The sequence below is a fragment of the Medicago sativa genome, chromosome 3, assembly GCF_051527215.1.
Source record: "Medicago sativa cultivar Bolivia chromosome 3, Bolivia_mono, whole genome shotgun sequence".
Lineage (NCBI taxonomy): Eukaryota > Viridiplantae > Streptophyta > Magnoliopsida > Fabales > Fabaceae > Medicago > Medicago sativa.
Window position 1 is genome coordinate 81104548 of NC_140751.1, and position 26625 is coordinate 81131172.

General features: G+C 34.1%; 4 protein-coding genes and 1 long non-coding RNA gene across 5 annotated transcripts; 2 read left to right on the forward strand and 3 right to left on the reverse strand.

Moving 5' to 3' along the window:
- Positions 1 to 1970: 1970 nt before the first annotated feature.
- Positions 1971 to 4463, forward strand: LOC146940803 (adenosylhomocysteinase). The gene is made up of 2 exons (XM_085754568.1): positions 1971 to 2761; positions 3334 to 4463. Exons 1-2 carry the CDS (start codon positions 2051 to 2053, stop codon positions 4078 to 4080), a joined length of 1458 nt encoding a protein of 485 aa, XP_085610694.1. The 5' UTR covers positions 1971 to 2050; the 3' UTR covers positions 4081 to 4463.
- A 1160-nt stretch (positions 4464 to 5623) lies between these two features.
- LOC146940804 (uncharacterized) lies at positions 5624 to 9964 on the reverse strand. The gene is made up of 2 exons (XR_015032165.1): positions 9643 to 9964; positions 5624 to 6098 (listed from the first exon to the last, which is right to left on the reverse strand). It is a non-coding gene; the product is annotated as an uncharacterized LOC146940804 (long non-coding RNA).
- A 4242-nt stretch (positions 9965 to 14206) lies between these two features.
- Positions 14207 to 14919, reverse strand: LOC146940805 (protein RALF-like 31). The gene has a single exon (XM_085754571.1). The coding sequence runs from the start codon at positions 14818 to 14820 to the stop codon at positions 14413 to 14415; it is 408 nt and encodes a 135-aa protein (XP_085610697.1). The 5' UTR covers positions 14821 to 14919; the 3' UTR covers positions 14207 to 14412.
- A 3689-nt stretch (positions 14920 to 18608) lies between these two features.
- On the reverse strand, positions 18609 to 19118 carry LOC146940806 (uncharacterized). The gene has a single exon (XM_085749904.1). The coding sequence runs from the start codon at positions 19116 to 19118 to the stop codon at positions 18609 to 18611; it is 510 nt and encodes a 169-aa protein (XP_085606030.1).
- A 4931-nt stretch (positions 19119 to 24049) lies between these two features.
- LOC146940807 (putative polygalacturonase At3g15720) lies at positions 24050 to 25979 on the forward strand. The gene is made up of 6 exons (XM_085757986.1): positions 24050 to 24153; positions 24331 to 24507; positions 24644 to 24851; positions 24961 to 25042; positions 25156 to 25264; positions 25368 to 25979. The coding sequence occupies exons 1-6, from the start codon at positions 24097 to 24099 to the stop codon at positions 25704 to 25706; spliced, it is 972 nt and encodes a 323-aa protein (XP_085614112.1). The 5' UTR covers positions 24050 to 24096; the 3' UTR covers positions 25707 to 25979.
- The last annotated feature ends 646 nt before the right edge of the window (positions 25980 to 26625 follow it).

Genomic DNA, 26625 nt, shown 5'->3' on the forward strand with positions numbered 1-26625 from the left:
ACAATTGTTTATTTAATTTTTATAGTAGAAAAATTAGATTATGGAAACACACTCTGTAGTACAATATTGGTACTACCTACCAACCTCGAGGTTTAGAAATTAGAGGGGAAAATGTGTGTTATTGGTGAGCAAGTGAGTAACCAAAGGTTTTAGGAAACTAGAGGTGTGAATATGCGATAGTAGTTTATGGCTATTATATTTCATGGTTGGAATTTGCAATTTAAGAGCGTAACTCGCTTAGTCACATACATACACTCGAGTCCACCATCAAAAGCAAAAGAAAAATAGGAAAAAGAAAAGTTGTATGACAATTATGTAAGAAAAGTTGATGTGTCCTGGTATTTGGTTTTAAGGTGATACAAATTGATATTGTGTTAATTAATTATGTTTAAAGGTGAGTTGAAGATAAAATGGTTTAAGGTAAATTCGTGTATAAAAGAAATTTGAACAATAGATTTGAATGTTTTAATCAATTTTAAAATCAAAAGTTTTAATTGTTAACTTTAAGTTAAAATCAATTCTAAATGCAAAATCAATTTTATAGGAATCAGCCAAACATATCAAAATTAATTTTACATGTTTAAAATCAATTTTGGTTCTTCCATAAGTGGAATTAAACTTTTGATATCACTTAAATTTTCTTTATGTATAATATCAACAGTGTTATATATACAAGGTCGTTGTTCGAATTTCAGACAGCCAGCTTTTTTTGACGAAAATAAACGATATTCATCAATTTAAGTTTATAGAGTATATGGATACGATATAAATTCAAAATCGCTAAAAATAGAAAGGATAAATCTGCGAGCATACTCATAGCATCCATGTTAAAACGACAGTGTATATATGCCTACAAATATGACTATATTCAAATCTTTGATTACTCTTGCCTTCGGATATGCAACGTTGACAACGCCAAAATCATTGACTGGATCTGCACTCGATCAAAGTTACTCTTTCAACCTTAATCAAATAAACACCATACTAAGACGAGAAATCAAAAGCATACCGCACAAAAAGACGGGAAATCAACACAAACAATGACGAAATCACAAAATAATACGAAAGAATATTGAAAATATGTGAAAATAACTTTTTTAAACTAAAATATAAAGAAAAAAACAATCCGGAGAGGTGATTTCGCGTCAAAATTAACCCTAAATCACCCCTCTTTGGTAAATCAAATAAGAAGAAAAGTGGTGTCCGAGAATTTCACTTTGTTCAAATAGTCTAGAAATTCATATTAAATGTGTTACGAGTCATTTTGTAAAATAGTCTAGAAATGCACTTTTTAAAGGTGAATAAGTGGAGTGTTAGAAAAGGTTGCTAGAATAAGGAAGCCAAAAGAGAAAATTTTAAATAAATAAAAAATACTTTTTCAGCTTTTAATGCACTGATTACACACCTCTCAATGTAAATGTTACTCCCTCCGTCCCGGAATATCTAACCCATTTATTAAAAAAAAGTGTCCCAAAATAACTGAACCATTTCAATTTTCAATACAACTTTCATCATTCCCATTACAATATAACTCTAATTAATATTACTTTCATCATTCCCAATTCAATATATTCCACTTTTCCCTTTATTTATATATTTTTCTTAATCTGTGTGAAAAACCAAACTGACTCAGATATACGGGGCCGGAGGGAGTACTATATTTGATCCCTCCAAAAAAATATTTTTAATTATACTGAAATACTACTGTGTAAAACTTTTAAATTTTTATATAAAAAACTAAAAATAGAAAAGTGGACATTAGGGAGTCATCACATCACATTATTATGTAAGCTTTTCTTTTTCTGACAAACACATTATTTAAGAATAAAAAAGGGATTATTAGTCTAAAAAAAGGAGATGAAGTAGGAATAGCTTTGATTGATCCCAACCATAACCACTCGAAAAATACGCATCATCCATTTTGAGCATTTCAAACCTATTTATACTTACACATCCCCACTCTCCCAAACACACACACTCCCCTCATTCTATTCTCTTACCCAAAGCTCTCTTTCTACTTCTCCGTATTTTCCATTTCCGATCCATCGCAATGGCGTTGCTGGTTGAAACCACCGCTAGCGGCCGCGAATACAAGGTCAAGGACATGTCCCAAGCCGACTTCGGCCGTCTCGAAATCGAGCTCGCCGAAGTCGAAATGCCCGGTCTAATGTCCTGCCGAACCGAATTCGGTCCATCCCAACCCTTCAAAGGTGCTAGAATCACCGGTTCACTTCACATGACAATCCAAACCGCCGTCCTGATCGAAACCCTAACCGCTCTCGGCGCTGAAGTCCGTTGGTGTTCCTGCAACATCTTCTCCACTCAAGACCACGCCGCTGCTGCCATCGCTCGTGACAGCGCCGCCGTGTTCGCATGGAAAGGTGAAACTCTTCAAGAGTATTGGTGGTGCTCTGAACGTGCTCTTGACTGGGGTCCTGGTGGTGGACCAGATCTCATCGTTGATGATGGTGGTGATGTGACGCTTTTGATCCATGAAGGTGTTAAGGCTGAAGAGGTTTTTGAGAAGACTGGTCAGTTACCTGATCCTTCTTCCACTGATAATGCTGAGATGCAGATTGTTCTTACCATTATCAGAGATGGTTTGAAGACTGATCCTAAGAGGTACCAGAAGATGAAGACTAGAATTGTTGGTGTTTCTGAAGAAACTACCACTGGTGTTAAGAGGCTTTACCAGATGCAAGCCAGTGGTACTCTTTTGTTCCCTGCTATCAATGTCAATGACTCTGTTACCAAGAGCAAGGTATATTTTTTTCTTTCTTGTTTCTATTTTTGGTTTTTGATGAGTTTTTGTGTTTGATTTGATTTGATTCGATTTAGATCTGTTGTTGTTATGTCTTTTTTGTTAATTTCAATTTCAGATCTATGTTTTGTTTTTTGAATTTGCTAAATTGTGATGGGTTTGGTGGCTCCCATAAAATGGGAGAGCGTTATTTTTCATTAAAATTAACATGACATGTGTGATACATTTGTCTTTTTTTAGTGTGTCTTGAAGATCTGAAAATATTTAAAATTCACAATGATATTGTTTTATAATTTCATGTTGAACCAACAGTGTTGGTTGGAACTTGGAATAGTATAAAGAAAAGGTTGGTTGGATCTAATGTTTCAAATTTTTGAGATTCATAATCCATAATTGAATACAGCTAATGCATCTCAATTGTGGATCTGGAATCCTTGCAATCTTACATAAAACAAACATAAAATATTGATGTTGCAATTCAGATTGTGGTTGCTATCTTGTTGCGAGTCCAAATCTGTTTATCTTTTGTTTGTTGTTGTCTAACAAATAATGTTGTTTTGTGATATTAACAGTTTGACAACTTGTACGGTTGCCGTCACTCACTCCCCGATGGACTGATGAGAGCTACTGATGTGATGATTGCCGGAAAGGTTGCTGTTGTATGTGGATATGGAGATGTTGGCAAGGGTTGTGCTGCTGCATTGAAACAGGGTGGTGCTCGTGTGATCGTGACTGAGATCGATCCAATTTGTGCACTTCAAGCTCTTATGGAAGGTCTTCAAGTCTTGACTTTGGAGGATGTTATCTCCGAGGCTGACATCTTTGTTACCACAACCGGTAACAAAGACATTATCATGGTTAGTGACATGAAGAAAATGAAGAACAATGCCATTGTCTGCAATATTGGTCACTTCGACAATGAAATTGACATGCATGGACTTGAGACTTACCCTGGTGTGAAGCGCATCACAATTAAGCCACAAACTGACAGATGGGTTTTCCCTGAAACCAAAACTGGCATCATTGTCTTGGCCGAAGGTCGTTTGATGAACTTGGGATGTGCTACTGGACACCCCAGTTTCGTCATGTCATGCTCCTTCACCAACCAAGTCATTGCCCAGATTGAGTTGTGGAAGGAAAAGACTTCCGGCAAGTATGAAAAGAAGGTATATGTTTTGCCTAAGCACCTTGATGAGAAGGTTGCTGCTCTTCATCTTGGCCAGCTTGGAGCTAAGCTCACCAAGCTCTCCAAAGATCAGGCAGATTACATCAGTGTGCCTGTTGAGGGTCCATACAAGCCTGCCCACTACAGGTATTGAGATGATCAAGAGATGGCAGAGGGAAAGAATAAAGATGATTCTATCCGTATTGTTCCGCATTCGATTTTGGATTTTTGTTTTCTCATTACAATTTTTAGATTTGTGGTAGATTGGGAATTCTTTTGGATTATTATCCTAGAATCTCAATTCCACCGGGTTGAAGGGTATGAGCAAAAAAACCTGTTGGTTTCTGTCAAATGAGACCAATTGGGTATGAATAAAGCTTAGGTTGTGGCTGTGTCTGTTATGATTGATTATCAGAGTATATTTACATGTGTTCTTGTCCAATCTTTGACAGAATCAAGTTAGGAAAAAAATGCAGAAAAATATGTGCTTACTGTATTACATTCGATTTGTTTTAATCTATATTTGCTTATTTTTCACTTTATGACTAACACTTGGCAAAATTACATGATATACTAATATCTCCAACAAAAACAAAATTAAAAGAAGAAAAACTTTGCACAGAATTTACCTCCAGAAAAGAAAATAATTTGACATGTAGCGCTGGATGCAAGAATCCAAATGATCGCTTTCAAAAATAATAATAATGCAGAATGATAAAAAAGTAACTATATCTAATTAACTGTCCACTTATTGTTCAAATAAACCAATGCAATAGTTTTAGAACAGGGTCAATTAGGGATAGTGACTGGAATCAATTTGCTTTTCACAAAGAATGTAACCAAAACAAAAATTTGCTTTTCACAATCAATTATTTTTCAACACGAAAATCCCATTCAACGTGTGTTTGGATTTACTAGAGTCCGGATTTGCTGTGGTTATGCATCTTTTTTGTGATTTTAACAAAGAAAAATATGATAATAGAAAGTGAGTGCATGGCAAAACAAACACATGCTAAGGTTTCTCAAAACATATCAATATCAACTATATTGTCCACTTGTCGAACTTGTAAATGTGTCCTTGGTGGTAAGGTTGGCTTCAACTGGAAACAGAGACATTGCTTTAGGAGAGCTACCTTGACCCAAAACTCTTGAGGCTTTTATTACGATCAGTAAAGGAGATAAGAGTAAGTAATTATGAGAATTGATTCAGTTTATTAAACCTAAATGAATTATTGTGAGAGTTTAGGTGGTCGGAAGTATTTTGTGTCAACCCTCAGGTTCTTAGGAGAAGGTCCCTGTAGTAATCTATAGTTTATCAAAGATGTAGATAAATCTGGTTTCACCTAGAAATCAAATTGCAAGAAGAAAATTGCTGTTCACACATTAGAGAAGGCTGGGACACACATGTAAAATACGTTTTTGCCCCCTCGGCAGTTAACTGCCGAGGAATTTGAAATCCGGCTGCAGTTAACTGCCGAGGAATTCCTCGGTAGTTAACTGCCGAGGAAAGCATTTATGCAGACAGCAGGTTCTGCATTAATGCTAAGCATTTCCAAGCCATTTTTCGGCCAGTTTTTACCTGTAATTTTACCAGAGCATTTCCATATGCAATTCAAATTATACAACAATGAAACTCGGTCATAAACAAGAAAAATACAATATCTTTTACATATGTCCATAATTAAATCAAACCGACATTTGGTTCAAACCACACAAAAGTTTGAAATTCATCAAAACGGAACATAGTGTCCATAATCAAACAACACATTACAAGTCATTACACATCATTACACATCATTAAATTAAATCCCTACTTACATTCATTACAATTGCATATGGAACGAACATATATATATAATACATTATTTTCCACCATATTCCTAAACATAAATCCGACGTCGCTATCGTCTTTAATAAGCCAAGGCATATAGCTTGCCGTTTTCCATGTGAATTCATCTCTATCTTCTCCTAGGTCTATCATTGGCATTAGAGCAGACAAGTGACGTGTATATTGATTTTCACCAAGATGCTCAAAATAAGTGTTAAGTTGTGTCTTCAAATCATCAATAGAGTCCGTCGGTGTTATCATAACCTTAACCGTCTTTTTAAACGCGCAATACCTAACACGCCCTTCAATTCTTGCAACCTCTGACATGTTTCACTTGACAAAAGCTTTAACAAAATAATCATAGATTAGAACAAAATTAAATGGAATGTAATAACGAATAAATCAAATGTGCAAACATTAATAAGCTATAAATAAGTATTGCACTAGTTTCAAGTCAATAAAAGTCATGTTATCATATATATCAATATAAATTACATAATGTTACTTATATATTGGCCACAAAAAATTGGCATTACAATTTTGACCCCAAAATATACGTCGGTGTAATTTCTACCAAAAAAAAGGACTAACACCGACAAAAAAATCCCTTGTTAATTGCCAAGTGATTGGAGAAGATCAAGTGACATAAAATCTTCCTCATCTTCCGCAATAACTTCAAATTGTTGCTTTGGTTTTTCGGGAGTGTCCAACAAAATAGGCGCCGCTTTGTTTGATTCCTTTTGTGGTTTTGGCGGTTTGTTTCCACTTTCAATAGCCATGAGCTTTCGGAACAACTCATGTTGATCCAAATACTCATCTTCCCAAGTCACCGCATCTTGTTTCTTGTGATTGTGCCACTCCGTAGATGATGGAGGTAGTGGACAACCATTCCTCAAGTAAATAAGCACAAAGTGATTAGGAATTACCCCAAGGCACATGATGGGAGTTTTTTGCTTGCCCGGCGGTGGTGGCCCTCTTAGTGGGAAAAAAGATTCTGAGTTACCAACTTCAAGATTTGTCAACACAACCACACACCTTTTGTAATAATTGGCAACAATGTGCCCCATGTCCGGAAAAGTCAACCACTTATCAACAAGATGTGCACAACTTTTTGTATTTGCGGGAGGATGTAAGCCATTTAAAATGTAGTTATAACGATCCTCACCCGCAAATACTTCAACATAATCATCTCTATGATCTTTCAATTCTTGAATAAGATGTGTACGAATCATGAGATGATTTTGTTCGGTTAAGCCCATGAACTCGGCTATAGCCCGGAATCCACAATGTCCATCGCCAATAACATCCACCACTTTTTCAATAAATGGAAGCATGAAGCGTGGCATATAATCAATAGGCCTCATAACCGGGATAGCCTTAGGCTTTGGATATCGAGAAGGTGGTGGAAGTGGGGAAATTGGTGCTTTACCAAGACGAGCACCTTTTTTCCTTTTATATGATGATGTTGTTGGTGATGGTGACGGTTGACTATCCGGATTTTGGGAATCAACAACCTCCCAAGAAGAAGGGATCCGGCTAGTGGATGTAATTCTTCCTTTAGACCTCGCAATGTCCACTTTTTTCTTGGCTCCCTTGGTTGTTGCTTTTTGTGGTGGTGGAGACATCATGGTGGTTTCAGGAAATGCCAATTGCCGCAAAGCCTCCTTGACTTCAAGCTTCATTTGGAAAGGGAGTTTCTTGAGACGTTCTACAATACCCTTCAACTCATCATCCACCGAAAAACCAAGTTCATTACTTTCTTCTCCCATGCGTAACCTTTGCCAATGGTGGTGTATCTCATCCAATAAAATTGGCTTTTCTTCAAGGAGTTTAGTTGCAATTTCGCATGCACATGGTAAGCCATAAGATGTCCTTTGAACACAACCACAAATTTCCTTGTTCATGCACAACGTTTCCCTACAACGTGACTCTTCCATAGCAATGTTGTCCAAAGCATATCTAGACACATGACCACCTAAGCCGGAGTACAAAGTGACATCTTTGAATCTATGTTCCAACACGGTAACGCTTTGACCAAAGGCTGTTTGTATCGCAGTGTGTTGAAGCAACAACATGTTATGTATTTTCTCCCAACAAGTACCCAAATCACCCACACTATTGTCTAAATATTTCTTCACCAAAGCATGAGCCAATTCTACCCTATTGGTGGATCTACAACCAAGATGCAACACACGGTCTGTCCATACCCTCACTATTTTCTCCTTCACTTCATTCAAGGTGGTCATGGCATAGGCTAGGAAAGGTGGGAAATCACTACAAGCATCTTGGAACTCCACTAATGCATTTGCATATAACTCTTGAGTGGACGATTCAACCATATCTTTCCATGCCCTCATGATCTTCTTGACAACATCGCGATTACTCACCTCTTTCCCATCCTTTTTTCCCATAGGATATTTACAATCTAAGACGCACCTTTGTTTAACATTTGCTTGCACATGAAAGTAACAATTCATACCATAACTTTCCGGGAAAACAATTCCAACCGCTTTCATCAAAGACCCATCTCTGTCGGTAACAATCACCTTAGGCATATTCATCTTTGAAGTAAGAAGTTTACGCAACATTTTTAAAACCCAAACAAAGTTTTCCTCTTTCTCATGCATCAAGAATCCAAACCCAACCGAATATGTCAAATCGGTCGAAGTTACCCCAACTACCTCAAACATTGGCATCTTATACAAGTTGGTTTTGTAGGTGGAGTCCATAACCAAAACCGTTGGAAAATTGTTAAACAACTTAACGGATGTTGGATGAGCCCAAAAGATATCTTCGATTGTATTACTTTCACCATGTGTTCTTGAGTAATAAGTATAGTTGTGCTCCTCCAACTTCGAGATTAGATATTGCAACGGCTTCTTGTCACCTCTATTTGCCTTCCATATTTTTTGACGTTCATTGTACACTTGCTTCACATTTGTCATGCAATGTGGTCTTTTGTTCTTCAAGTGTATCAAAATATTTCTTGGAAGCACCTTGCTCTTGGTCAAGTCATGTACAATCTTCTTGTCATCCTCCTTTAATCTACCGGCAAGAATGTGTCCTTCTAAAGCCGGCTCCATCGCATGGTTGTGAACTCCATTAAGAATGTTCAATCCCCATTCCTTTGTTTGCGTACTTTGATATCCACTAATCATGAACAAGCACCCGCATTTTCTTGAGCCCGTTGTCGCATGCTTCGGTTTTTTTTTAGGCACTTTGTGAGCTCCACTCCTTTCACACACTAGGCGCAATATTGGATGGATCAAGCTTGATCTTTGTGTAACAATTGTAAATCCCGCCTTGTTTGCTTGACAACGTACCCACCCAAGCAATTCTTCTCTATCTTGAAACTTAATGTCGTCAGAAAAAAACCTAGCCGTGTCAACTTCGTGGGCTTGAAGTGGGACGACACCGGGGCTAACATATTTAGAAGCTTCAACATGGACGGAAGCTCCATCAATGTTTGGTTTGACTTCAACCTTAGGCGGTTTGACATCTCCGGAAATTTGGACAAAATTACGTTTTGTCTCTCCCGAAACATCTTCCGCGTTCTCGGTCATTACTATAATTAAACAACACAAAAATATAAATTAACAACTTACTAATGCATAAACATCAATGTCATAATGAACCAAAACAAAAAAAACAAAAAAAAAAAAAAATTGAAAAAATGGCAGTAGCTGCCATTTTTTCGTCCTGAAAATTTTTCCCAAGAGTTCCTCGGTAGTTAACTACCGAGGTTTTCCTCGGCAGTAAGGTACCGAGGATTTCCTCGGCAGTAAACTGCCGATATTCCCCATGACAGTGTTACGTAGCTGACGTTGTAAAACTACCCTGACATATCCAAAAAATACCAAAAAATAAACCGAATAAAATGCACAATACCTGTTTTTTTACGTCAAAAGTGTGTTGAATCATCCTATGCTTGATGCTTGAATCATTTTGGAGCAAGATTTGATGAAAAAAATTTTAGATTTTGGGGTGGATTGGAGTGGTATGAAGGTGATGAGAAAATAGTGTGTAGGGGGAGCAGGTTTCCTGTTTCATCTGAAGAAACATAATCCTCGGCAGTTAACTACCGAGGAATTCCTCGGCAGTTAACTGCAGCCGGATTTCAAATTCCTCGGCAGTTAACTGCCGAGGGGGCAAAAAGGTCATTTACATGTGTGTCCCAGCCATATGGTATGTGTCAACAGCAAATTTCTTGCAAGAATGGGTGTTACCGCAACTTTGACTATGTTGCAAGTATTAAGTGCCATGAAGAAATTGTAATGGCAAAATAAAGAAAGTTGCGTGGTAGATGGGAATAATTACAATACAAAGGGTAGATGGGAATAAAAAAAATATTGTTGCAGTTACTTTTTCATTGTCGCTATGTTCTTGTGATAAAAAATGTCGGGACATGTAGCATTTTCCGCAAAATAAATGCGAGAGTTTAGCCTGTTAATTCACTCGACTTAGGGAAGTCGATCAAACACTTTCCTTTCTGGAGGAAATGCAGGCACGAGCACAACTCACACACAACACATGTGGCAAGGAACTTTAAACATGGATGATCTTTGAAGGTGAATGTAAATTCATCTTTCCTTTGATGAACATGAAAAAAAAATCCACGTGTTCTTCCAAACGATTCGTACTTATACAGAGTTCATAAGCCACTTAAGAGGTGCTCAGAAGTGTAGAAACATATTTAAGCATATATAAATGAGTTATTCATGAATCAATAACTTCAAGTTTAACTAGTCGAGTCTCAATAGTTGGTGAAAAACTTAACTATTTTTATATTTATTTATGAATAAATGTTGATCAAATACATCAACTTGTGTTGATCAAACTTTTTCTTACATGTAGGATAAAAGGGAGTTGTAATTAATTATGTCAATATTTTTTTCATTCATCTGAATTTGAACTCGTGTCATCTATGTTTTCAATCCTTTACTTAAAGGAAAATGCTACTTCTCAAGAAAAATAGCTTCAAGAATTTTTCAAGACACAGTTGGCAAATTTTAATTGGATGATTTATTTGTCAACTTCCTTTTTTTCAGCCACACCTCCTTGAATTGTGGCAAATAGTGCATTGTGATTGGCTATTCTTTATTCTTGAAGAATTCTTGATGTTATTTTTCTAGAGATATAGCATTGCTCTTACTTAAATCAGTTGAACTAATCAAGTTCCCAATAAATTACTAATCTTGATACGTTGATAGCAACCGAACAATAAAGCCGTGAAAGAAAAATCAAAGTAATATCTCATTTTTAAGGCTGCTGCGGTAGAGCGTGGTAGGTGCATTAACACACACATATACAAAACAAATTTTGAAAATGTAGTACATTCTTTGTTGTGATGTTGCCATAGCATCATTATTTTACGTAAATTTTACGGCTTTTGGACTTCCTTCAAGACAAAGAGAATCAATTACACGTTGTTGAACGATTTTGAGCTACCTTTGTGGTAAGTGCACCAAACCCACTCAAAAAGTTATGTATGATTACCAAATTTTATTAAAAGGAAAATATACATTATTTAAGACATTACTCAGATTGTTTACACACGTGGCTGGGAGTTTGATATGATTCGTGCATACATTATCCAATGATTTTTCAGTTTATTATTCAACTTAATACAATAGCAAAAATAAGCCACAAATTTGATGGTGACAATTTTTTGTTTTTGAAATTTGATAGTGACTAAAATTGTGAATCAGTAAAAACATAGTTAAAATATAGGATTAAGAATATATTTAAGACAAAAAATATCACTTTTTTTCTCTAGTTCATATATAACAAATTTCCTTCTTGTGGCAATTGGCCCTTAATCATCACAAATGCCATTCGATGCTTCATGTCTCTTCATAGACTCAAATCTAAGGTTCAGCAAATTTCATTTCGTTTCTTTAATATATGACAGAAAAATGCCTTCTTGTATCTATCTACAGCTACACCATTGTTATTGCTATGGACATGCCACATATGACACATGTGATAGTCAAGAACACTCAAATCTGTGATATCCTAAATGTGGTCGACTACAGTTTGGACAAGAGATTGTTGTGTAAATGTGAGAACAACTCAGTCATAGATGATAGATTATTTTAGACAATTTCTAACAATACTTTATTAAGTGAAAAATATGGTCCCCTTTTGTAACTAGTAAAAATGTTACCTTTTGTTCCCGTGACCATAACTCGGTCAATAAGGACATTACGATATGTAAGGGCCGGGGTTTGAACCCCGAATATCCCACTTATTCACCTTAAGACGTGAAATTCTGGCCACTAGTTTACTTGACAAAAAAAAAAAATGTTACCTTTTAAAACAACCATCAATGAGTAGCAAGTAACATACTCCAAACAATTATATTCCAAACATAAGTCTGTTAAACCATTTTTATGAAGTATTGTTCGCTCTAGGTCTTATGCGAGCCATCACAGTTTGTCCTTATTTAAAAGACGCCTCATTAGGTTGAGTAGAGTGTGTGTGTTTATAAATCACTTGGTCTTGATTCACAAGCTATGTTAGACTTTTAGTGTACTAGAACTGTAGCCTTCAGTTGAGGCTGAGAGGCAAAAGGGTGTGCCAATCCTCGTACTACAAATGTTCTAACCTCAAAAAATTTTGCACCACTTTTCTGAGGCATTGTCCCATTGGGTCTTATGTGAGCCCTTTCAGTTTTGTCCACAGCTAAAAGACACCTAAGTGGATTCAAGAGAGTATGTGCTTATAAGGTACACTCAATCTCATTTCCTAATTCCTAAGGAATGTGATTCTTTTGTTGTACCAGAACAAATTCTAACTCAACTATTTGTATATTTGTCAAATTTGTTAACAACAATACACTTTTGACAACATTTAGTCCCATGCTCTCAGCTTAATGACCTTTTCTGACTATAGTCACTAGCAGCTTCATCCTCTCTTGAGACACATGGAAAAATATATTGTATGAGCCAGATGGATGGAGTTGCTATCATAAAGATGAATAACTAAAAATTGACTCTTCTAATTAGGAAGGGGTGTCATTGATGCAGTTAAATAAGCGTAAAAAGGAAAGGAAAAGAAGTACTATTGTCCCACATGAATTTTTCTTCAAGTAGTACAGAAATAGAAAAACATTTAAAAGTAAAGTGGAATCACATATACTGTTGAACATATCTTATATGGTGCAAGTTTCCAACCAAGATACTAACATGAGTTAAAAAAATAGGAATATTCATCACCCAATGTGTGCATCCATTCAAAAATGGTGCTTCATTTTCTAAACATTTAAATAATAATCACAAATGATCCAGGCCACGGATCTAGAAGGGGATATCAATTAGTATCTTCATCTCTACATCTATTATATTGATTGGATACTTATCTTACAAGAAAGCTCAAAAATCAGTTCTAGATGCTAAGTTTTCAACAGGCTATCCAACCTAGTTCAAAAAGGACAGAGTTAGGAAAAGGACATGTAAATTAATTAATTTTTCAACATAAATGGCCTCTTTCCAAAAACATTGACTTCAAATGAGATCATATATGCTTGATATTGCAAGGGACCTAACTTTTAATTAATCGATTGGATTTTAGTAAGATCTTACAACCAATGCTACATGTAAAGAATTATGCTAGAAACACATTCTCGACACACACCATATAATTGGTCAAATATTCATACCGCAGAGGCAAGCTGGGGACTGAGCTATGAAGACAAGCTTTCACAAAGAACTCAAGCACGTCAAACTACATAATGGCAATTGGCGAAGAACATATGAAATTTGATGTTTGGAAGCAAGCGACAGATTGTTTTAAATAAGGTGGTTATGCAGTTCATATTTTCAGTTCTTGTCTTCTATATATCAATATGAAGAAATCAACTGATTTTCTCTAGCAGTTCTGCATAATATTGTTTGACTCATTATGAAGTGCCTGTAGTAGTAAATCAAATATACCAAAGATTTTCAATTGCCTCTAGCAGGTTTAATACCCATTTAAAGCTTGATTTCTTCCTGAAAATATAACTTCTCGAAAGCACCTAGCTTGGGGAAAATAACCATTATTCCAATGGTTTTGAATTGCAGTTCGCAACTGCGGCAATTCAAAGCCTTTGCAATCACAATTGTGACTACATCAGCTGCATTTTTCTACAACATCAAGAATTGCTGTATAACTGCGACCACAATCACGACTTAAAACTCTCTTACATTTTTGTAATCCTAATAACAGAAGGTTATGAACACAATTTCAAGAATAAGTTCAGCACTGCAACCAAGTCCTATTACTAATTGTTGTATGAGCATTTGATTGTACAATTTTGTTACCAAAAGGGACACCATTTAATATTTCTAGACATAGCTCTTACTTTCTGACAAAATGATGTATGCAAACTGAAATTATAACCCCAAATTTCTATCAAGCCTATATTTCTCAAATAATTCCAAGGAAAGTACCACTCACTTCCATAGTCACATTTACTAAGACACAAAGTAGGACATTTTCATAAATACACTAATCAGATATTTAATACAATATATGTTTAAAAAGCATACAAAATCATAATCTTATTAGCTACATAGAAAAAAGCTCATAAACAAAACAACAAGAAGAAAGGGTTAAATAAGGGAAAGGAAAGGAAAGAAATAAGAAACCTTCCTTGATCCATTTTAAAGTAAAATGTCAAGTGTTGATTTCTTGACTTTGAGCACCTCTGGCACATGCAGTAATAACCTCACAACCTCTACTATAAGGATTAGCTTGTCTTCTATGACAATTATAATAGGAAGCACCAGGTCTATCACAAGGAACCATATCCCTCTTCAATGTATCATAGCTTATGTACTTTTTCTGCATTGCCAAAACTCTTCTATTACTCTCTGAATCCATCAACATTTCAGGTTCTGTCAAACACTCTCCAATGGTTTTGGTACAAACCCTCTTTGTGATTACTGCATCATTCATTTCACTGTGCTTCAACAGATTGAGGTCAACAGTAGTTGGTAAGAGGGAAGTGCAGATTGGGAGATAGGTGTGAAAGAGAAGTGTTAGAGAGAGGAAGACGGTGGAAGTGAATCTGAGTTGGGACATTGTTTGTGTTTGGAGGTTTGTGTTGTTTTTGGGTTGGGTTTGAGAAAGAGATGCTTGTTGTTGGAGGGTCTTAAATTGGGTAGGACAAGGGTAGGGTATAGTACAGGTGCAAATGCAAAGAGTGTACTTTTAAATAGGCAACTACATTAGTGCCACATTACTGTCAACAACCTACACATAAATTGAACTTTGTTGCGCATTGACACATGTCGGACATCAAACGCACATGTGAAGTATAATTCATAAATATTCATCTTATTATTCAATAAATATTTGTATAATCTAAAATTTCATTGGCATCAATTATATTTCAAAGTATTATTGAAACTAAAAGTGTGATTTTTTAAATTGATATTATGGTGAAATGTGATTGAACTCTTTTATCAAATTATGATTTGTAATACTTTTTAAATTATCTTCACAAAAATCTACATAGTGAGATATAATTGAATGCAGGTGTAAAATAGTGTTATATTACAAGTGTATAATCACTAATAATTTCTTTGTATAAATTTTTAACTCTTAAAATACCATTCTTTGTTAGCTTGTACACAATGCTATTTTGAATTTTATCATTTTAGAAGAATAAATAGACTAAATTGCTAATAATGATTTCTAAAATCAAATGTTTGAATTAAGAAAGTGACTATGATTCCTAACAATGTTCATATATTCTAGATAGTGTTCACAGTCAAATAGTGAACAATAAACCAACTCTAAACTTTTATAGAAACAAGGGCATAAAAATGTAAAGACACGAGGCGATAAATTACAAGCAAAATAAACCATTTAATTGATTGTGTGTCTAAAACTGATATGTTGAACTACAATTTATAGCATTTATTTTTAAATTAGCTCCTCTCCCATGAGATTATTCACAGGAGAGAGTTTAGTCTTCGGTGCACATCTCTATCTTTCATTATTTTTTAATAAATGAAAGTGGTTGGTAAAAAAAGAGGAGAGATTAGAAAATGTCGCCGGAGAGGATCTCCTCCCACTCACATCCTCAACTATAATAATTGTTTTTACTAAATGGCCAACAGTTGTAGGCTTGTAGCAAGTAGTACCTGACATGATCTTTTAGTCGATTAACATCTTAAACTCGCAAACAAAACCCTAGAGTCTAGACATGCGCTCCACAATGCATGTTTTTAGGCCTCAAACATCTCTTATTGTTCATGGTCGGAGGATAAGTTCAAACTGTGTTCCTTTTTCACAATTTTCTGAAAGATTTTCAAGTGCTCTTGGCACTTTTGCTTTGTTCCTTTGAAGCCCAATAACTTGACTAATCCAAGCCCCTATCCACCTTCCAACCCCTTCCTTTCAACCAATTTGCTGTAGATATGAAGGGATTCAATTCATATCTTTTGTAGGGATGTGAGTTCAACTTTTGTTATCTATGTGAAAATGCATTGGTGAGTAATACATAAGTATCTTTTTTAAATGTTTTCTTAGTCTTGAGACTTCCATAGCTCTTTGTAGAACCCAACTCACCAGATATTTCTTTAATAAAAAAATTACTGATGTCATCTACCATTGTTGGTTTGCATCATATCAAGGGAGTGGAGTGAACCTAAGTTGAAGATAAAATCATGAAATAGAATGATTAATAATTGAGTGAAAATGAATTGAGAAATCAATGAATAGAATGAGAATGTTTTCCAGAGTGGAAAACCTAAATTAGAAAGAGAAACGTAATTATGAAAACTGCAAAAGGGAGGGACAAGTTTACTTCACGCTTGAGTGGCAATCAAAATGCATAACAACACATTTCCACTACCTTCCATTCCATTTGTTCTTCTATTCCCATTAGACCAAGAAAAACCATTCGGTTATTCGTAGATAAGATTACATTAATCACATCTCAGTTAAACTGAAACCTTTCAAACCATAAATATCAATAAAACTGTCAAGTAGCAAGTTGATTATGTCTAATAGTCATTCTGTATGGAACTGGGATCATTTGGTTCTCTCATTTCAATCAATTTTTCTTTGTAGGCAAGAATTTATAAAATTGATTACTTGTGTTAAGAAAAAAAACATTGATCACTTGTTTAAGTTGTCCAAATCCTTTATGCACTAACTACATGTTACATTTATCTTGTATTAAATAAAAAAACGTGGTAAGGTAAAAGCTAAATATTCGAACACAAGTTACTTAGTCATTAAAAAATTCACTAAATATTTGCAAAGGTGAAGTGATATATGTTGGCGATCACAAGTAACAACGAGGCAATGCTCAAAAACTAATAAGAGAAAAAGACATCACATCAAACAACTTAACCAACAACTCATCATAATGGATCTCTCTAGATCCTACGAGAATATGATGACTCGTCTCTAAAATATCTAATGCAACTAACTCATTATAATCTTTACTTACTTTGACTATTCTATCACATTGGACCTATCTTGAGCCATTACATTTCGTTGATCTTGCACAAACACCTTCTCCTTAATGTGGTAATTAACTAAAATATCTAATGCAAATAACTCATCATAATCTTTACTTACTTTGACCATTCTATCACATTGAACCTATATTGGATCATTACATTCCATTGATCTTGCACAAACACCTTATCCTCAAGGTGGTAATTAAAAGTTCACATAATACCCATTCTTCACAAATTCAATTCCACTTCACTTAGACTTTGATGTTAAACATATTTGGCACATGACATCTACCCAAAACCTTAACACATGCATTAGGCAGTGAGTCTTCCGCGTCATATTCATATAATTGCATTGCCGTTACAACCAACATAACTCGTGACTACACTCTAAGCAAGGCTTTTGATACAAGAATCCAACACTAGAATCTACTCTCGTCCTCTCACCCCAAGAACTAGGCCTGTTTGTTTTGGATTTTTTTGAAAAAAAATCTATTTTTATCTAAAAAAATTACTTTTTTATTTTTGTAGTGTTTGTTTTAGATTTAAAAAAAAATCCATTTTGTTAAAAAAATCATTTTTAGCCTCAAAATGAAAAGCTATTTTAAGTAGCTTTTTCAAAATCTTTTTTTTTCTTCTAAATATAAGAAACTCAAGTGTAAGAGCTTTAAATCTAAAAAAAATAATTTTTATGATAGTAAACAAACATAAATATCTTTAATCTTTTTTAAAAATCTCTAAATAAAAATCTCTAGATTCTTTCAACTCAATTTTTTTTTAAAGCTAAAACAAACACACCACTAATACCACCTGTTGAGAATCTGCGGTAGTGATGGGAAAAACTACGAACCAATTGTCCAAGACAAACAAAAGAGGAAAACATCACATCTTCACCAAAATCTTAAAGAATTTTGCTCTCCACCCAGCACGTTTTGCTCCCACACTGCAGCCGTTCCATATTTACCCTTGCACATGTTAACTAACGCAAGTGTAAATGTATGCGTTAGTTAACATGCGTTGCACAACTTAAGTAACACAAGTGTTAAACACTGCGTGAGATAACTTGCGTACACATTAAGCACTACGTGAGTTAACTCACGCACAGTCTGTGCATACAACCAACAGAGTTGGAAACCTCTTTTCTCCCTGTTTTTCCAATCATTCTTTCATACATTCATTCAAGAACAAAATTTTCATCATTCATTCAATAATACATTCAATCAACATCAACTCATAATTATATTACGAAAAATAACGGGATAAAATAAGCGAATAACATAACGGATAATGTCATAAAAACGCTAAAAAGCGTAAGTGTAATCGGAGTACAACGAAATCCAACAAAATGTCAAACAAAAAATAAAACTACACAAGTCATAAAACATAAAAGCCAAGTCATGCTGGTCCCTCCCGTGGACTCCTACTCCTCCTCCGCGGTGTCGGCATCTGCTCCAGCATGCTCCACTCAGACTGTATGCCCTGTATGATGCGAAGAACCTCTGGATTACCAAACACATCTGGATGCCCAAGTGCACTGTCCACTCTAGCCCTGATGTTGCTGATGATCTGGTATGGGTCCGGAGGATGTCTGGCCCACTGCTGCTCAACAAGAACCTCCTCGTAAGCAGGGACAGGACGAGGAGGGGCATCGGCTGCGTAGTCAGGAATGGCCGCAGGGGGGTTCACAATAGGATGTGATACTCTAACGAACCATTTCATGCACCCCCTAGTATGAGCCCATGGCTGGTTATCCGGAACCGGATGACCCCTCTGCTGATGGCTGAGGACATGTAGAGCAAACTCAGTGAAGGCATGGGCCACATCATCCGCCGCAAGATCCTCTATGTCTATAGGAGGCCTGGGAATTCTCTGGACATAGCCGTACTGCCTAAGAATCATATCCATCTCTAGCAAGTCTCGTGCCCCCACCTCTCCCTCGACCAGCCATAGGAGGGCGTAGTGCTTGCTTCTCCCTCCGTGCACTACTAGTAGGGGCAGGTCTCCCTAACCTAAGTCTGTCAGTCCTATCCTGAGGCGGCTCAGGCGGTCTCTGAGACGTATTCCTCATAGACATATCTGCACAACATTTAAAGAAGCAAAAAATCAATGACACATTTTCACACGGACATTGTGTCATTTCTAACAATTCAACAACACTAATATTTCGACAGTGTCATTTCAATCCAAAAAAATTAACAATTTGCTACCACATTGCAGTCAAACATGTTATAATAAAAATTAACAAACCATATGCTAACTAATTTGATAAGTCACAATCCAAAAAAACAAAATAATTACCATTGAGACATTTTACCAAACACATGGTGTGCAATTTTCAAACAACTACCTTAATCTAACAATTTGTAGACCCTAAACTACCACATTCTACTCTAAACAACTTCTAAACAACAATTCCTAAGTTAATTCGTCACTAACAATCATCAAAACTAACATGCAAACCAAATTTATAAAAACCTAAAAATGTCATATTTCTTAAAAAAAAACTAAAATTTCTACAAGTTAAATGCAATTAAGTCGGGTAATCATCACTTACTTGATAATGTGGGAGAAATTGGCTTTGAATGGTGCAAGAATGATGAAAATCGGATATGGGGGGAAATTTTCGAAGTAGAGAAGTTGGAGAAATGAGGGGAATGTGTTTCTGTGTTGCTGATAAATGACTTAACTAACGCTGCGCAAGTTAACTTGCGCAACGCATGTTAAGTCACGCATAAATCACAACTTGCGCATGTTAAGGTGCGCAGCGTGACTTAACTTGCGCAGGGGTAAAAATGGAATGGCTGCAGGGTGCGAGTGATTTGTGCTGGGTGGAAAGCAAAATTCAATCTTAAAGCATTAATATACAAGTCACTTATCTTATATATCCAACATTTAACTCATTTATAGTTGACATGAGAGTAACCAACCATTCACACTTGAAGTCAACCATACACCATGAATTTTTTTTCCCAATATATTATTCTTTACACCTGAAAAGGTGGATGTGATCATATACAGCCAATTTTTTTTTTGGGGGTTTATAGGTACCAAAAACTAAAAATACTGACACGTATAGCTTAAGCGGGGAAAAGCTTCTGATGGAAGTAATGGTTGTAAATCCATTTAATTAATTATTCCAATACTATAAAATATCAGTAAGATAAACAAAATCGCAACAAACAAACTACAATTAAAATTTCCATAGATGGTTTGGTCCTAAAATTTCCATATACCCGTTCCCAAATGAATTGTATACAAAAATTTGTGGCATGTGTACATAGGCGGAGCTATGTTAAGTTGAGAGAGTTCATATGAATCCCCTCACTTTTTACAATCACACCTACTTTATATGTTATTTTAATACTTGAACCCCCTCAAATTTTTAGCATGAACCCAATATCTCACGTATGTGTAAAAAAATCTGTGTGTTGCACCTCTATATTGGATTTTTGGACAGTTAAAGTTGCACATACTCTAGTCTATAGTCCAATATCAGCTAGTTGAGCAGGCTATAAAGTCAAAACACACTAATTTATTAATTGGAAATGGAAGTACTAATATTTTGACCTACAAAATATGTTTTGTAAAAAACAATTTATAAATTAAAGTTAAAAAAGTTTCGCTTTAGTTTGCAGTGGGAATCATTCCACTTTTGTCTTATATATATTTTTCTTTGTTAAAGAACAACTTGCAAAAAAAAATTAGTTAAAGAACAATTTTAGTTAACATATATGTTCAACAAAAAAATATATATATCTCCTTCGAATAAGTAATATACTTATCTTAGTTGATGCAAAATGATGGCATTTTTTCGGTAAAAAAAATCCATCTAACATGACGGGTAACATTAAAATCAACGATCTCATCTTTAATTTCATGTGAGCAATTCTATTATCGTAGCGATCGTTGAACCAATAATTGTCTTGTGACTTATATTAAGAGATATGTATTCCATAACTTTGATTATGAGTTGATTATTCAATTATTTTAAGTAGAATATATGTGTGTGTGTGTGTGTGTTATATATATATATATATATATATATATATATATATATATATATATAATATTGTAAGAGCATGAGAACGCGTAGAGAAAAATTATAGAATATATATCATTTTTAAAGTATAATATTAATTTTTTAATATATATTATATAATATTATAATTATTAATTAAATTTTTAAAGCTTAAACCCCCTGCTCCAGCTTCCTGGCTACGCTACTGCATGTGTATGCGATATAAGAGTGTGTGATAAGATTACGTACATAAGTATTAAGAATTTCGAAGAAGAAGAAGATGACGACGAGTAAATTCAGTGGGGTTTCCATACGATGAAATACTATTGTTGGTGACACAGACACTCCATGAAACTATCTCATAATATATAAAGGTACGATCTTCTATCATATGGTTCCAAATTAACTAAAAGAGACAAATAAAAAGAATCTCTCAAATATTAATCAACTTAAAATTTCCTGTCCTTGCACCCAGTTGACTTCTTATTGCTTCTTTCACAAGATTGCACCGTTTAGGTTTTTTTTTTTTTTTTTAGAGGTTAAACAAGAAGTCATACAAGTCTCAAATTAATTTTACTTCATTATCAAGAAATATTAGAAATCAATCTTGAGACTTCTCTTCATTTTCTCTTTCCATTTATTCTCTCAATTACACTGAAGTTTTAAATAAGTTGTGGTGTATAAAAAAGATTTGAACTCATTTAATAACACATATTTATATTTATATTTCTAAAACTATATAGTAGGAAGAAAATTGAGAAGATCCAAATCCAACCGTATAAATAATAAAAAAAATATATTTTACAAATAAAAATATATAAATTTTTTGTAGTTTAAATTATTGTATCAAATGTTATTATTTAATTAATTTGAATTAATACTATACTTTAATTTCAAAATTACATGATCAGTCTACTTTTTTTTAAGGCAGTCTACATATTATATAACCATGCTCCTCTAAGGGTGTGTTTGTTTCAAGTTATATTTGTTGATTTCTGTGAGTAAAATGATAGAAATATATATGCCTATGTTTGTTACAATTTTACTACATTTTATTCCCACGTATAAAATGTTTCTGGGAATAGAAAAATTTTCCAAAAAAAAGGGTGGGAATAAAGTTCCCATAGAGATGAGAATAAATTTATATGTAGTTATCTATTATAATCCATATTTTTATGTTTCATATAATTTTTTTAAGGAAAATGTTAACAAGTGTCCCGGGGCACTTGTTAAGGGAATATAAAAGGAAATATTCTCTTGAAAATTGTATATTCTACTTTTTGAAAGTTGAAAAAGTGTTTTTTTTAATGCAAATTTTCCTTTTCTTTCTACTTTTAGTTTGTTCACTAGTGTCCCGGAGGCACCGGTTAACAAAACATTTTTTTAAATACCTTATAATAAAATTCTCATCTTTATATTTCAAGAAATGTTATCCTTAGAAATAAATTTGGTATACTAGAAACAAACACACCCTAAAAAAAACATGCCGAAAATTTAATTTGAGAACAACTTAGAGAAAAAAAAAACAATTGAAAAGTACCGCCACTTCCTCTTTTAATTCGTGTTAATGTATTCTCATAAATTTAGTCAACAATTCGTTTTTTTTAAGTAGTATAGACTCTGACGATGTAATTAGCATTAAAAAGTAAAACTTCCTTCATTAACTGTGGAATATGCATGGGTTATTCTACTGCTAATTTAGAAGTAAGACTCAAATTGATCCAAATAGCTAAATTAAATTAAAGATCATGTTTGCACCAAAAAAATAAATAATTAAAGACCATGTTAACACCCCTAAAAAAAGTCATATCAAGCAACAAATAATTTTTCGCATTTGACATGATACATTTTTTTGGACAAAATTGACATAATATTTTTAAGGGTCTTGTTAACGAGTGCCCCCGGGGCACTCTTTAAGCATTCCTAATGAAGAAATTATTCTTTAAAACAAAATAAAGACTACAATTTCCAATGCAATAAATGCACAAACTTTCATAAAATATTACAACTTTAGGTGCTTAAAGAGTGCCTCGGGGGCACTCGTTAACATTTTCCTATTTTTAAACATTCAAAAAACTTGAATATACACAATCTCACAATTTCTCAATATCAAAGTTACATGCTTGATCAATTGCACTTAGTATATAACCATGCCACTTCCTCTTTTAATTCGTGTTTATGCACATAAATTCAATCCACGGTTCGTATTCTTTTAAGCAGTAATAGACACTGGACAGTGTGCGTAGTATTTAAACATTCCTTAATTAGTTCTGGAAAATGCATAGGTTATTCTACTGTTCTTTGCAAATTCCTTGTAACGGTTTTGTTTTGTTTAAACCATAGTATAAACCTAAAAATAAATGCCATTATTGCTAATTCTACAATTTTCCTCCATCACTTCTACTCTTGCATTATATAAATTGCCGTTCTTTCTCTAAATTTCACCAAAACAGCATTCTAGTTTAACACTTAGATTTAATCACCATTTCTAGAAATATTAGTTTTTCCTTGTTTCAAATATGAAACTCTTGTTTGTTCTTAATCTAATGTTTCTCTTTGTTTCACCTATCTTATGCTTTAGATTAGAAAATCGCAGATCATATGTTCAAAAATCCTTCAATGTTGTTAATTATGGTGCTAAGGGTGACGGCAACACTGATGATTCAAATGTATATTTTTTATTTTAGATTAATTTTTCTCCCATGTAATTATATTTATTGATATACTTCTTATGATACAAAGTTTCTCAAATCTAAAACAATTTTTAAACTTTTATGTGAAAAGGCTTTTATGAAAGCATGGCAAGACGTGTGTGGTTCAACTCAAGGTACTCCAACACTTATTATACCTGGAGGCAAAAAATTTATGCTGCAACCTTCGTCATTCCAAGGTCCTTGCAAATCCTCAACCGTTAAGATTATGGTATGTTATAAATGAATTAACAATTTAGTTACACATGCATGCATGACTACATTTTACTTTCTATATTTTTATACGTATACATTTCTCCATTATTACTTTAACGGGCAATTTATTTTGTTTGACTAATGTTTATTAATTAATTAATATTATGGTTAGTAATAGTATTTGGTTTGGCAGATGATGGGAACTATCATTGCCCCACAAAGTAGTGCAAATTGGAAATGGGACAGTCGTGAAGACGATGCATGGATCAGCTTCTCTCACATAAAAGGCCTTATTATCAGTGGTGGAGGAACATTTGATGGCCAAGGTGCTTCCTGGTGGAACAATTATAATGACCATAGCAGGCCAACGGTAAGTCATATATGAAAATTAAAATGCTAACAATATAATGGCAAATGTACACAAACACACACTTTGAACACACTTTTAGTCTTGGAATTAAAGTGTATAATCAGTCAATTATTTAATATGACATGTTTATGTGCAGGCTCTTCAATTTCTTGGTTGTGATAATCTAAAACTTGGTCCATTGAGACACATTGACAGCCCAAAAAATCATATAAGCATATGTGATTGCAATGGCGCCTTAATCTCCCATCTTCATATAATTGCACCGGAGAATAGTCCTAACACCGATGGAATTGATATTTCAAGATCAACCAACATCTTCATTGATCATTCAACCATCTCAACTGGTTCAATTCTAGATTTTTCTCTATCCTTATATATTCACGTTAATCATAAAGTCAAAAATTAATAATGTGATTTACATTTTAAAATTTTCTTATTTATTGTTTTTTATAGGCGACGATTGCATTGCCATTAACACTGGTTCCAAATTTATTAATATAACTGCAATTAATTGTGGACCTGGTCATGGCATCAGGTTTGTCTTGTTGAAATAATTATATCGTTTTAATTTTGACATTTTGTTGGTATTCCATCAACATTCTATAGTGGAAGTCTAACCTATTTTTGATTTGTGTTGTGAATATGTAGTGTTGGAAGTCTTGGGAAAGACGGAGAATATGCTACTGTAGAAGAGGTTCATGTGTCACACAGCACCTTCACTGGAACAGAAAATGGTGCTAGAATCAAGACATGGGCGGTATGATTTGATTCTAGTTAATTGAATAATTAATTAAACGATATATTTTGGTGATTTAATAATAAATGATATTGCTATTTTTTGTGTGTGCTATTTGAATTAGGCGGGAACCGGGTATGCGAGGAAGATAACTTATGAAGATATTACACTTATTAAAGTAAATAACCCTATAATTATTGATCAACACTACGACGCTTTAGAAAGTGTAAGCGATGGTGTAAGCAAAGGAGTGAAAGTGAGTGATGTTACTTTCAGTGGCTTTAAGGGAACTGCAAATGAGAAGGATGCAATTGAACTGAATTGTGCTCGTATTGGTTGCACCAACATTGTACTTGAAAATATAAACATAGCTGGTCTTGGTGGAGAGAAGTCATCTGCATCGTGCAATAATGTACAAGGGTCATGCTCTTCTTGCAATCCAAATGTTCCATGTTTTCATTAGGTTTTGCTTTCTTAGGAAACTATCAAAATACCATATTTTCACTGGTCTATTGGTTTTTGCTTGATAGTTGTCAGCATTAATTAGGATGAAAAATAGGATGTGTTTTGTTTCATGTTTTTCTTGATAGGTAAGGTCGACATTTTATTAGGATAAAAATAGGATGCATTTTTATTCTCTCCAAAAAAAAAATTGTATTCCTATTTTTCAAGTTTATTAGATTTTATTCAGATTTATGAGAAAGAAAAACATTCCCAAAGAATTATGGCAGTAAAATTGTTCATGTTTATTACAAGTTTATTAGATTTTAGTCAAATTTCTGAGAAAGAAAAACTTTTTCTAACAAAATTATGGCAATAAATTTTTACATGGAAATGAAAATAAATTCTTGTGTAACAAATTATTAGCCTCCCCATTATAATGGTTCTTGAGAATATATTAACCAAACGTTTTTGTTAAATGCATATGAATAAAACTGTCCTCTTTATATTCTCAAAAACGGTAGTATTTCTGAAAATGAATGTAGCAAATTTGAAGCATACGTACCCATAGGATAAAGTTTTTATAATTTTTTAATAAAATGAGTAATATTAAGATATAAGACAAGTTATTGTGCACTTTTATGTAAAACTTATTACATCAATAAATTTATTTTTTGAAGCTATTGTCAAAGTGTATGATTTTTCCGTTTTAAAATGAGTGTCGTTTTAGTCAAAAAAAATTGTTTCAAAATGAATGTCACTTTCAGTTTCCAATGCAATAATAACTTTTTCTTTTCAATTGCACTCTTCCATTAATATTATGTTACACTACTTCCAAAGTATTATTTTTTCTTTAATGAAAAACAAACCAATAGTAGTTGATTAGGATAATTTGGTAAAATTGCTATGCCATTTGACTACTTTATTACATTCCTTAATCT

Bases quoted from the DNA above. Each gene is read 5' to 3' on its own strand.
- LOC146940803 (XM_085754568.1), top strand. From the start codon at position 2,051: ATGGCGTTGCTGGTTGAAACCACCGCTAGCGGCCGCGAATACAAGGTC. The intron at 2,762-3,333 runs GTATATTTTTTT...TGATATTAACAG, and splicing joins ACTCTGTTACCAAGAGCAAG to TTTGACAACTTGTACGGTTG.
- LOC146940807 (XM_085757986.1), top strand. From the start codon at position 24,097: ATGCTGCAACCTTCGTCATTCCAAGGTCCTTGCAAATCCTCAACCGTT. The intron at 24,508-24,643 runs GTAAGTCATATA...GTTTATGTGCAG, and splicing joins ATGACCATAGCAGGCCAACG to GCTCTTCAATTTCTTGGTTG. The intron at 25,043-25,155 runs GTTTGTCTTGTT...GTGAATATGTAG, and splicing joins GGACCTGGTCATGGCATCAG to TGTTGGAAGTCTTGGGAAAG.
- LOC146940805 (XM_085754571.1), bottom strand. From the start codon at position 14,820: ATGTCCCAACTCAGATTCACTTCCACCGTCTTCCTCTCTCTAACACTT.
- LOC146940806 (XM_085749904.1), bottom strand. From the start codon at position 19,118: ATGGATATGATTCTTAGGCAGTACGGCTATGTCCAGAGAATTCCCAGG.